The following is a 12,841-nucleotide window of genomic DNA, read 5'->3' as shown; positions in this document are numbered from 1 at the left end:
ACTGGGCACACGGGGAGGTTCTGGAGACTCCTGCCACTTGCAGGCAGCAGGGACTAAGCCCCGTGACAAGCGTGTTCATCCCACGGTGCTCATCCCTGCCTGCGCCCGCTGCCGCAGCGGGCAGGGGCGAGGCGCCACGTGCTTGAGTGGCAGTGGGACGGGGTGAGAAGCAGCCGGGGTCTGACCAGGCTGTCTCTCAGCGGCCGGGGATTCAGAGCTGGAAGTCCACTTAGGACGGCTCTGTCTGTCTTCACGTCTGTTGTGCCCTGCACCAAACAGGAGGAAAGCTGAAGCCGTGTGTGACCATCAGGCTGAGCTGAGCAGTGAAACACCCTTTGCCGCTTCTCTGATGACTGTTTTAAACTTGCCTGTCTTCTCTTTTGAGGCAAACCAATGTAATTCCTTTGGCAAAGCTTTAATCCGGTTTGGAGCTATTGTCAAGTTAGATTCCCGTCTGGATAGGTGAATTGGGAATAAAAGCTTTTTTTTTTTTTTTTTTTTAAAAAACAAATTGCTCAGAAGATTTGATTAAGTTCTGTTTGCCATGACCATAGTTTGGTCACCAGTGGGATTCAAGTTGCACGCCTTGCTGAGGAAGAACGAGAGGGAGCTGCTGAGACCTGCCAGGAGTTAATGCATCACTTGATCCAAGTGCACTTTTCTGCGTTCTTAAAGAATTGAACTGTAAGTACTGCTCCAATTGCATTTAAAACACTAAAGCCAATTAGGAAAAAAAACCAAACCAAAACTGCATAGAGGGAACCCCACAAATGAGCTGTAAAGGCTTTATACCTGGCTGAAGGCACTTGGTTCGGTGATGTCTCGAGGTAGCCTGCTGGGTGCTCTGGAAGGTCTTTCCGTGATCCCGGTGCTGGCTGCTGTTCATTGCTTCTGGGCGTTTCTTTGACGTACCAGCAAATTTTGTCAGAAACCTGTCATACGGCAAAACCACTATTGTACTACTCTTCCCTCTGCTGTTTTCTTGTATCTTGATCAATTCTCTGACCACAGAAGTTTCTTTATTTGTGCAACTGTGTAAATGAACTCTTCTTCTAGGTCATCGCCTGCCCACCGTCAGTAGCGATACCGAGTCAGGTTTATTATCGGAAACGCTCTGGTGAATGCTGGTCCGCAGTAAAGCAGCTTCATCTTCACATGTAGCGGTTCCTGGGTGACTTGCTTTAGCTGTGACACGTTTCCTTTTGGTGGTGGTTTACGAATGGGAGATGTGGCGGCGGCCAGGGGTGACTCCGAATCGCTTCGCTGTTTCTGTAGGTGATTTAGTTTGGTTTATGTTTTGGTTCCGATTCAGACTCTGACCATCCGCGCGCAGCAGCGGTGTCTGCCAGGAAACTTCTTGAAGGACAAAACAATTCCGTGGATAATTACCGTAGGGGATTTCAGATGTAATTGCAGCTTTGTTTACAAGGTGGGGTTAGCTTCAGGCATCTGGAAATCTGGCCTGAAGTCAGGCCAACAGCAAAAGGAGTCTGGGTTTGAGAGGTGTGCCTCGCCTGGGCCGAGACTCCTGCAGGGGAAGGGATCCTGCCACTGCCGACACAAATCCACCCGCACGTGCTGCCGAGGGCTGGAGCCCGGGACGGGGAGCTGTGCTGTGCTCCGGCCCAGAGAGAGGGAGGAAGCAGCCTTCCTTACCAGGTCAAGATGAGGCACCGTAAGAGCTCTCTGAAAATACTCTGTACGTGTTCTCTGGAGTCTTACAGGGACTGAATATTCCCCAAACAACAGTCCTCACAAAACTAGCCCTAAACGCATCAAACCTGTGCCAGCACTCGCTCTGCCAGCTGAATCCGTTCTCGCTGGTAACTGGTGTGTAGCAAAATGGTTACAGGATCCACAGCGGTGAGTTTAGCTGCAGGTGGAATAAACCTGTGCCTGTAGCGTGCATGCTATGCACAACCCAAACAGGCAGGCAGAGAAATGAGAGAGTCATCGTCTCTGAACCTCGGCGGGGCAAAATGCTTGTTCCCGTTGCTGCTGTCACCTGATGTGTGGTGTGTTCGCCCTGTTACTCACTGCTTCTCCAGGCAGCGAGGGGAAAGGTATTGACAGCCTCAGACTCCGTTCTGCCAGTAAGAAGGGAATTTGTGCAGTGCTCAGCAGCGAAAATGCTCTTTCCGTAACAAGAACGGTCTCGTTGCAACAGCAGCTGCTTCTGTAGTTTGCAGCTTGTTCTTTTGGGCAGGAAGCTCCGTTCTCAGCGATGATGGGAACGCACAGGTAAGCAGCACATTTAACCTGCCGAGGCCAGGTTAGTTCCTTTCTCGTAACTCCAGCACTGGAATAGGTGTGCAGAAAGGGCCTGCGCTGCCAGAGAGCAGCAGCAGCAGCATATCCTGGGAGAGCAGGCAGGCTCCAGATGTACTGTTCCCGTCCCAGTATGGCATCTTGTACCCTGACTGGGAACACGGGACCTTGAGGGGCCTTTCAGCAGCACTGACTTCACCTTTTAGAATTAACCTCCTTGTTAATGTACGCTTTGGAATGTTGATCATATAGATCTGCAGAGGTTTTGAAAAGCAGGTTCGTTCATGGCTTTTAATGTGTCATCCAGCTTATGGGCAAGAAACTATGTACCTAGGCTCAAAGCCGGGGGAGAAAACACGAGCGATGGTTGTCGTGGTATAAAGTTACAGCATGTTAATTACTGCGTGTAGAATTTTTCTGCTGGCATTTCCACTGGTTAACGCAGCTGGTGAAGATGCTTGAGATAGGGCAAAGGGATGGGAGGAAAGCAGAACCAGACACGCACCCCAGCTTCCTGCAAGGACCTGCGTGGGCATCAGCTTTTGGCTGGACTCTTCAAGGAGCACACCGAGAACGCGCAGACCGAGCTTATATTTTATTTAATGAAAACTACAAAAGACAACTCGCCTCCTTCAAAAAGTCAGGCAGTCAAGTCACAGCTTGTGATAGAAAAGGAAGGTGCTGTACTGGGGGGAGGAAAGAGCCCTACCACAAAATTAAAACCTTCCCTGTGGTACGTAGGCAGGATGAATAAATAACGTATGTGAAGCATGCCGCTGCCTGGCCCCCGGCTGCGTGGGTACCTCGTAAACCTCGTCCGGTCTAAAACCGGGCGCTGAGTCCTGCTCCTGCGGCATCCCCCGGCCAGGCAGAGCCTCCCCGCTGCAGCACAGCATTCACAGTTGCGGTAGCTTTGACTTGCCTCATGGGACCTCCTTCGGCTTCACTGCTGGTTCAAGTCCCATCTGCTCCCACGTGCCATTTGCACTAAGTCTCTGACACTAAATGTTTCTTTCTGGAACACTTAGGCACCGCTTTCTTTGTGGTTTAAAAAGCAAAGCACGGCTTTCTCCCTGCACACGTACAAAGCTCGCTCTGTTCTCAGTGCCAGTTGTGGCAAATGGAATGCTTTAGAAAGCGTTATCTGTTAACAGAGCTGCTCAGGACATCAGTCCTGCACAGTTCGACGTTCAGGAATTCCTCTATTACAAGGTAAGATGATGAGCAAGGGGAAGGCGGCCAGAAACTTTCTTCCGGCACTGATGAGTGCTGCTGTTACGCAGCAGGAGGGTCTCCTCGCTCCTGTCTCACCTTTATCATTCTTTATCCTGTGTCGTTACGTGAGACACTTGCTCAGCATTTAGCCTGGGCCCGTCCCTGTGAAACCCTTTCCTGTTCTGTGACAGGACTTGCAGGCGTGGTGGTGTTATTCATCCAGTACCGTCTGGATTGTACCTTCAAACTAGGATAACAATCACCTGAAAATGCTGGGCCTATTGTTTAAAACAAAACCAAAAAACCTAAGAAAACACTTATTTTAAAAGAATGTGTAAGGCTGTTTTTTTCAAAGTGCAACAGAGGTTTAAACTGACCTTTGTAGTTCGTAAAAGTGCTTTGCTATGGAGAATAGCAGTTAGTTAATAAAAACTAAAGTGGTGGTGATGGGGGGAAATTAATTAAAGGCATTTTGTATTGTCCAGTCTGGTAAAACAGAATAAATTAAAAAAACCCTGAATGGCACGTGCTGGTTGGTGAGGGCCCAAGGCAACGGTGACTGTGGACAAGAAGCGATTTCCCACAGCTCGTAGGAACTGGGACTGGGTCTTTAATGGCTTAACCAGGAAGGAGCACAGACCTCGGACCCCTGCATTCCAGGGTAAGGCCTTAAGAAAAACTGGAGGTTTGATTCTCAGCCTTCTCACTACTAAATCAAAACCTTGGTTCCATCTGAGAACTACGCTTACGGAGCCAGCAGTGGGAGCTCCCCCTTCCTTGAAAGCAGCTCCTGTTCACTCTCCCATGGGGCAAGTCAGATTAGCTCTAATAAGAGAACAATGGAGTGAGCTGGATGAAAGGCTCAATCTGTCACACTTCATCACAGCTATTTTAAAAGCAAACTCGGAGACATTTGCTTCTCCCTGGTGCAGTTTGTAGCTTTCTGCCAACTTGATCCCTGAGTTGTAGGATTGTGACCAAGTCCCTCCTCTCCCCAGCCTTCTGTATTTACGTGATGTTAAGAACTGAGGGGTAGCACACACCGCTTAGGAAGGACATAAAAAAAATAGAGGATAATGACAAAAATCTTTCTGAAAAACACAGCAGCACTTTTGCTCTGTTGTGTCGCCTGTTCTGTTCACTGGGACCTACTGGTTCTGCAGGTGCTGCTTCCAGGCAGTAACTCTCCACTAGTCCCTTTCAGGCGGCTGTAGGGGAGGACACGGGGAGCTGCCTTCTCCAGGCCTCAGCTGAGGGCACGAGCCACCCGCGTTCACCCTCCCACCACTCGCTCCCCCATCCTCACTGTACAGGTGTCTGAATCCATCGTAGTATTCATCTGTCTCCATGGTGTCATCAGGAATTTGGGCCGTAGTAGGCGTGAAAGGCGCTAAAACTGGCTGGCTTACAGCGACCCTCGACCTCACCGGATGGGAATTCTTCAATCCAGAAGGGTCGTGGTAGGGTAGCCTGGCCTTGGGATGGCCTTGGATGGCTTGACTGATGGGATAGAAAATATAAACAGCGTTGGATGGCTGCAAGCGCATTAGCTCTTGATCCACGAGCTCTTTGCAGTGGATGAATTCAGCGCTGTTAACCTGTAAGGAAAGATGCAGATTTTTTGTAAGTTCATGATAGATTACTCTCTCTTCTGGCCACTGCTGCTGTAAGTCTGTAATTAGGGGGAGGGCAGGGACAGGCTGTACTAGATGCCTCAATAGATGCGTATCGGCAATATGCATGTTGGCCCTGATGCAAAACACTTAACCAGGAGCTCCTGAACCACTACACAAAAGGTGGGCAAGCGCTCTCTCTTTTTAGGAGGCGCCAACAGTCAGGACAGCAGGAGGCTAGGTTATTTCAGACAAATTCAAGACCACAAAATGGGTCGACGGTAAGCTGACAGCCTGGGTCTTCAGCCTTCTAGGCATATTCTCTTAGAAGTCGTGCGTTTTATGAAACTGGAGAAAAGCTTTAAAAAAAAAAATAGATCTTGCCTTTAATGTGTTTCATTAGAAGCCAAGCTGATTATATTTTAAAAGCAATGTAACTGTACTTAGATTTTTCGCAGCGTTCACTGGGAGGCTGGGGACAGAGCGGGGAGGTTTTTAGGTGCTCTCAGACACCCACTGTGGGAGAAGATCTCCTTGCTCAGGAGGCAGGGGGTTATCTGTGGCCAAGCAATTTGGAAACCTCCCTTCCCTGCTCAAGGGAAGGCGCTCTCCCCAGTCCCAGCCCTTAACTGCAGTTTTATTCCCTCTTTTGTTGGCACTAGCAAGGTCTGCAGCAAAGGCAGAACGTGGACACGCGCTTCTCAGAAGGCTGCTAAAGTGCAATGTTAGTTGTAAATACATGCAATGTATCGGTGTCCTGGCCTCAAGATCCGTGACCAAAGGCCATTTTGATTCCTACCTGTGCTTTTTTTAGCAGATCAGTAATAACAGGAAACCAGTCAGGAGTCAGCCTCTCCAGCTCTAAGGTGATGATCACCAAAGCCAATGTGGAGCCCTTAAACTGCAATAGTTGGTGGCACGCCATACAGTGCTGTAGCTGTTTGGTCAAGAATGCAACGTGGCGGGAAGGATTCATCTGAGGCAGCCCATGTAGTAGATGGGGCCAGTTGGACATCACCATGGCATGGAACTGGAGAGAAGATAAAGTATATATATGTATTAAAAAAAAAAAAAAAGCAGAGGTCAGTGAACTTTGTATGTTTTCCTATGTTATCAACCAGAAGTACAGACTAATTTCATCTCTTATCAGGAAACCTAAAGGGTTCCCCCCCCCCCTTTTTTTTGTGTTTTGTGTTTGTACTTGCCAACCGTTGAATTGTTTTTTTGAGCTTATAATGAATGTACAAGGTCTGTGTTTCCTAACAATTTCTGAAGTTTCTACGTTATCCAGATTGCTATCCAGGAGATTCAGTTCAGGCCAGCAGATATGAATAAGAGTAAAACCAATAATAATGACTGCACTCTGAATTTACTGAGGAAACAAGCACCTAAGAAAGGCAGTTTTCACAATCAGCAGCCTAAGATGGCTTAATATTTGCACATAACCTTAAAAAAGGGATCCAGGATGTGTTTGTATCACATGATTTTTGCCTTACTAGCACATGATCGTTTCTCGAAGACAAAGTTTAATTGTTTCTATCAAATGTTTAGTAACTGCAGTGTGAACTAAGTGCCAGATTGGGGTAGTCTCATTGCCTAAAACAAGGGTGAATAATTAGTGGGATGAAAAGGAAAATGGTTTAAGAAAAAAACCTGTGTGTGAAATGTAGCAAAACTCTGACAGCTTTCTATGTACAGTATTAATAGAATGGAAATAGTTAGAAATATTTTTGCAGTGTGTATTTAAAAAAATAAAAATGGTGTATAGCTGTGCATTATGAGAATCTTTTTAACGTCCATTTTAATTGTCCTTTAAAGATGGGAGTAAATTTTTTGAGCAAAATGGAAGGTTTTAAATAGTAGAAAATTTTAAAAATAAATAAATAAATAAAATCACTGTAACATTCTTCAAAAGACTTGCAGATAGCTAAGAACAGGTAGTTTGCAAAGCCTCTTGGGAAGGATGTGTGGGTGTGTGTATGTGTGCGCATCTGTGTTTTCTAGTCTTATTTGATAAAGAGCTGTTTCTTTAAGGAAAAAAAAAAATCTGCAAAACTTAGTGCTTACAATGTTTAAGAAATCCATTGGTGTTGCTGTGTAAAGATCCCAATGAAGCTTATCTAGTATAATTCTTTCCATTCTCAAGATCTCAGCTGGAGAGCGTTTACAACCACTCTGCACTGCGAGCATCTTCACCGATGGTATTACCTGTAAAAAAAAAAAAAAAAATTTAAAAAAAAAAAAATTAAAAACAATAAAGCCAACGTCCTACACAGCACTGTGTGTGTTTCTCTGTATTGTGAAGGGATCTGACAAGTTTATACACATCCCAAAGTGCTAAGCAGAATGTTTGTTCAGGAGACCACTTCCCTAGATAACTCCCATCCTCAATGAAGACTGGCCCATGCTCGCCCCAGGGCAGCTGGCTACGAACCCAGCCCGCGGCAAGAACGATGCCGTTCCCCTCCCGGGTCACTGTGAGCCTCCTTAACGCTGCATCGGTGATGCACGTTCCCTGCTACCAGTCTCATTAGTTTTGCTCCTCTGACAAGGAGGAGGCTTCCTGTGGGCCTGTTTTACAGGGCCTTCTGTGGTTGCCTTGTTTCCTGTGGTCATTGACTCAGCTTCTCCTTTTTAGCTGAGAGGAAAAGAAGAATAACCTCAGTGTCACACATCCTAAGAAAGGCTGTGAAGAGCACTTCACTACAGCAGAGGTGGTTCGAAGAGACATGCATGTCTGACTCCAGCTCCTAGGTTTCCCGTTCTTTTTCAAAACGGAATGAAGGAAAGAGGAGAAATGCAATGTGGAATGCTTTTGGCTCATGTCTGTAAACGTCTGAAGAAGTCCATCAGTGCACTTCTGCCATGAGAGATTATCCTGTGTAATCTCACACTTACGTGGGTAGTTGCTCATTTTACATGCTCACCTTGAGGTGCAGACCTGAGTCATTTCCTCACCAGGTTCAGAAACCAGTTTCGACTCCACGCAAACTCATCTATTTTAAGCTTCCTCTGAAGAACCTCTGCTCTGTCTCGCCTACCTTCCCCTCCCAGGACCTATCGCAACACAATTACAGCACTCTGATGCTGTGCGCGCAAAGCTGCACGTGTGCATCTTGACTGCCCCCCCCCCCCCGACTAAGCTTTACCGCAAGCCGTGGATTCTGAAGAGAGGAGAGAGGTTTGAGGGCAGGAGGAGGGAAACACGTCCATTACATAAGCAAACACAAGTCCTTCATCCGTAAAGGTCACAGTTCTTCCAAACAATGATGAAACAGGACTGAATGTGTTACTGCCACCCCTTAAGGACTACTTAGGGTAAACATGTTAACACTTCCCTCATTATGCGCAAGTTGTTGAACGACCTGGAAACACGAACAACTCGAACACAAGAGATGAGTTTAGTGTGTTTAAAATTAAACGTACAGACCTCATCTTCTTCATTGGTTTTTGCTGCAAGGACAAGGCAGGAAATTGCTATGCACTGAAGATACTTTAACTGGGCCTGAAGGGAGAAGAAGGAGAAAACACTGAGTAAAGAAGATAACAGTCTTGGGGGAAATAATTGTCATTCTATGACAGATGCACAAGTTTCAAACTTTCATTTAAGTTACAGTTGCTTCTGAATTAGTTTAGCTGCAGAAAGATTCATTTGAAACTGGAAACAGAGCAAGGAAATCCAAAGTGAAACAAAATAATTCCTCTTCTTGGTGCAATTTTTATTCATGTATCCCACAATTTTTAGACTATGCAATACCACTGTATTTACAATGCAATGTTACTCCTCTTCTCAGCTGAGAGATGAATTAATATGCTTTTGTCAAATGCCAGTATCGATCTAAATAGAATTAAAAGCTGCAAGGCTCAGTTCAACTCATAACTTTGCTGTTGCTTCAATGGCAGAAAAAGTTGGCCCCACGGTTTGGTTAAAAATAGTGGTTTCAAAACTAAAATATTAAAAGTGATAATGCAAATGTTTTCTGTTTAGCAGAGACAACCAGATGATAATGAGTTCTTTGTACTTATCACAGCATTTGGACTACACTTCACACAAACACTTCTACCGAGGACTGTAAATCAGTGGAACCTCATCAAACACTCGAGTTCATATATATGTATGCTTAAAAGCCTTCCCCAGCAAAGACCCTGACTGCTCCCTAAATCTGCTGCCAAACATAGTACCTGCTTTCTGTATAAACTGATTACATACTCCTTACAGCCCCAATCAGTAATCTCGCCAGGAAGAAGCTGACAGAGATTCTCTACCTTTACTGATGCCAATAACCGGTTAAAGATGCTGGTAGCTAAGCCAAATGTTTCAGGGTGAAACTGGAACTGAGAGCTTATTTCTGCAATCCAGAGAACCGCCTTCTTGTAACACAACAGAGAGATATCTGTGCCCTGAGGGGAAGAAAAAGTTAGAAGAAAAATACAGTTAGTGCTTTGATGATTTTGTTAACATATCTCCAAAGGAAGACTCAAATCATTCTAAGTGCTCTAATTAACATTTCAGACGTCTGGAGGCTTGAAATGAAGAAAATTGTCGGCTGTGTCTACAGAGCGAGGGCAAGGGCCAATTTCGGAGCAGTTTAAAGCGCTCATTTGTGTTGCCCATCCAGTCAGGCTCCAGCTGTGCTTACAAGGGCCTGGTACTGGATTGTACTGGAGTACTGAATGGGGAAGCAGCCAGCCCTCCCCTTGCACAGTGCGTATAAACCACCGAACTGAGCTCTTACAAACAAGGTGCTGAGTGTGCTCATTATTTCCCCCTCCTGAGAAAACTGAAGCCTCCGATGCAGCAAGTGTTTCATTCAGACAGCCTCGACAGGGAGGGAGAGAGAAACCGGAGTCAGGAGCAGGTTTTGATTTACTCTGCAACATGTTTTTTTTTTTTTTAACAGCCCTTGAATTTGATTACTGTTGGGACCATAGGAGCCAGGTTTATGACTCCCCCAAGGCACAAGGCAAAACGTACTCAGTTTTTTCTTTCTTGTATCTTATTTGAAGATGCGTTCAGGTGAGAAGGAGGACTTTACTCTGGCTGCCATTACAATGCCACACATGACCCTTGGCACATATTTGAACATTATTGTAGGAGAACTGACAGGGCCGAGCAGCTACACAGAACAGGCAACATTTACCACCAATTCATTTAATGTTACTCATCACATTATCTGTTTCACTATTTTGCTTTATTTGGTAGTAAAAATACTTGGTAAAAAATAGCATTTCTACACTACTGCAAAAAAGAGACAAGGCTGGCAGGGCACTTGTGTGCATTCTTCCATGGATCTGATGTACTTTACAGAAGCAGCCGAGCGTACCTGTTTCCGTTGTACACAGAGGCCATTAAGTGTTGTAGCTTCCTAAGGCAGCAGACTGACTCGTTTTAGCAGCTGGGAATGGGGCTGAGTTTCTGTTAGGCCTCAGTGAATTCCCTCTTCTCCCATCTGAATAGATGGGACTCAAAGATGGTGTCGAGCACAATTAACTCTAACGTGACATATTTATGGCTTTACCATCGATTGTCTGCTCTTACCTGCTCCGCCACATTTCTCAAAACTGCTTGAGTCAAAACAAAATGCAAAGCACCTGGTTTACATAGGGCATTAATAAGATGTAAGATGGGACAAATACAGACTGTCCTCCCCCTCCAGTCCTTAAGCTCAGTCCATGTGGGATGACTTTTGCATTCAGGTGGATTAGATGGCAGGACCAGCACTGCATTTCTGCAGAGCCCCTTAGGGACCTCCGAAGAGGACAGGGGAGAATACCTTCAGGGTGAGATTCTGGAAAACTGGCACTTTCCAAATCCTAGCCTCTCTGGCTAAGGCATTGTCCAGGAAGAAGGCAAGTCTTGCGCTCTCTGGAGGTCCAGGGCACTTCATGGCAACTCTTTGAGCCAGTTTCCCTGATGGGAGCCGCTGTCAAAACCAAGAAAAGAATTATGAAGCAACATCCCAGCTCCTCGTACTAAGTATGATTTCCTCTTGTGATGCCTTTCCAATGCTGAGAACTAAGTCGGGAGCAGCCATATGACTTGTTTGTTTGCAGAGGGAGCAATCCTGTCATCCATTTTCCCTGAGGGGAAGCTCATGATGAAAGAAAACATGTCAGATGGCTAAACAACAGCGCAGCCGAGCTTTTTTCCTCCCGGGCTGTGAAAAGTTTTGCTTGAGTAACCTTGGGTCGAGCAGTATGTATTACTCCGTTCACCTCGTTTCACACATTCAGCTCTCCATTTGCAGAGCTATTAAGTTGCAACCCGTTATCACCTGATTTCAAATTTCTGGCAAATAGAGGTCTATTGTTTCCGTACAAAAGCTCAAAGATGACTGTTCTTAGGAGGTTTATTAATTCTCAGTTAACAGTTTTCCTTAAAGCAGTCTAATCTTTCTCTGTTGCTGTTGAAGGCATGCAACAACAGCAACACTTTGGAAATACCACTCTCCAGACTAAGCACGTATTTACATGGAATAAACATCTCTGAATAATATCACGTAAGAACCAAGCAGTGAGAACATCTCAGCCTGAAACAGTGTTTCAGTGCTTACATTTTGGTGTCTCTTTAACAGCAGAAAAAAGATGTTACTAGATATAAAATTTCTGCTTTCCTTTGTAAAGAGTGGTGGGTGTGGGCTTCCTCATCAGTGTTTTCTGGAAGCTCACACCATTATCTCTACAGCTCCATTAAAAACCCCAGAGTGACATGAATCCTCTGGCAACTGTTCTACATTTCTAAAGCTGAAACTCTGTGAGGTGTGTGTTTCACTGAAAGCAGTTGGCTTTTGCTGCCACCGGATGTCAGAGCATCTAAACCTGACTGCCTGGACCATTTCAGCAGAGGGAGAGCTGGAAAAAGATTTATCAGTCTGATGCACAGAAAAGTTTGCACAGAAAAGTTTATCCTTTTGTAGCTAGGTGAAAAAAAAAAAAAAAAGAATTAATTAAAAGCTCACCCTCCGGCTAATTTGAACGCGACTGTCCCTGAGAACGACACCGAGCAGTTCTCGCACCACCAGCTCCCGGACTGCCCTTCCAGTCCCGCACAGCCACCGGGGGCGGCGGGGAGCCCCGGCCCCGGGAGGAGACCCCCCCCCCCCCCCGAGCCCCACCGGGAAGAACCACGGCGCCGTCCTTACCCGCCCGGCTGGGCTGGGCCGCGCCGGGGGTGCTGGTCCGGGTCCGGCCGGGCATGGAGGCGGCGGGCGGGTGGGCGCTCGGTGCGACCCGCTGCCACCGGAGAGCAGCGCGGCGGGGCTCGGGCGGGCGGGACAGGACGGGCCGGGCCGCACCGCCCGCTGCCATCCGCGGCTGCGCTGCAGGGCCCGCCCCGGCCCGCCCGGCGGAGGGTGACGGGCAGGCGGGGTGGGACGCACGGCGGATCCGTGAGGTGTTTTCGGCCGCCCTTGAGTGCCCACAGGCGGTGCTGAACCTCTCAGCCGGTAACTTCTGGGGTAATAAAGCCACCGCGGTAACAACACCCCAGCTGTCTGGTGGGTGAGGACGTCCTTTTCGGCACAGCTCCTTCGGTGGGTCTCTGACCCCAGCCTCCTCGGGGGCGAGCGGCCTTAGTCCTGGGGAAGCGTGGCCTTGTCCCGCTGGCACCTTGATCTGACGGGGAATGGCTCCGCTGGATCACCGGATCACCGCTCTCCCGGTCCGAACCGCTTGGCACTTCCCAGGTGAACGTTGTTGTCTCACCTGCACGGAGATCATTGTGTCAGGCAAAGCCGCGCCTTCCC

General features: G+C 47.2%; 1 protein-coding gene across 1 annotated transcript; it reads right to left on the bottom strand.

Moving 5' to 3' along the window:
- Positions 1 to 2,856: 2,856 nt before the first annotated feature.
- CCNI2 (cyclin I family member 2) lies at positions 2,857 to 12,289 on the bottom strand. Its single transcript, XM_050905644.1, has 7 exons — positions 12,239 to 12,289; positions 10,871 to 11,020; positions 9,363 to 9,497; positions 8,527 to 8,601; positions 7,164 to 7,304; positions 5,896 to 6,126; positions 2,857 to 5,081 (listed from the first exon to the last, which is right to left on the bottom strand). The coding sequence occupies exons 2-7, from the start codon at positions 10,982 to 10,984 to the stop codon at positions 4,674 to 4,676; spliced, it is 1,104 nt and encodes a 367-aa protein (XP_050761601.1). The 5' UTR covers positions 10,985 to 11,020; positions 12,239 to 12,289; the 3' UTR covers positions 2,857 to 4,673.
- Positions 12,290 to 12,841: the final 552 nt, after the last annotated feature.

The sequence above is a fragment of the Gymnogyps californianus genome, chromosome 14 (genome assembly GCF_018139145.2).
Source record: "Gymnogyps californianus isolate 813 chromosome 14, ASM1813914v2, whole genome shotgun sequence".
Classification (NCBI taxonomy): Eukaryota; Metazoa; Chordata; class Aves; order Accipitriformes; family Cathartidae; genus Gymnogyps; species Gymnogyps californianus.
Note: the sequence above shows the minus strand (reverse complement) of the source record. Positions and strands in the feature narration are given on the sequence as shown.

Coding starts and splice junctions, on each gene's coding strand:
- CCNI2 (XM_050905644.1), bottom strand. CDS start 10,984: ATGAAGTGCCCTGGACCTCCAGAGAGCGCAAGACTTGCCTTCTTCCTG. Junction 8,602..9,362: donor GGTTATTGGCATCAGTAAAG/GTAGAGAATCTC, acceptor TTCTCCCTTCAG/GCCCAGTTAAAGTATCTTCA. Junction 5,082..5,895: donor ATCTGCTAAAAAAAGCACAG/GTAGGAATCAAA, acceptor CTTTCCTTACAG/GTTAACAGCGCTGAATTCAT.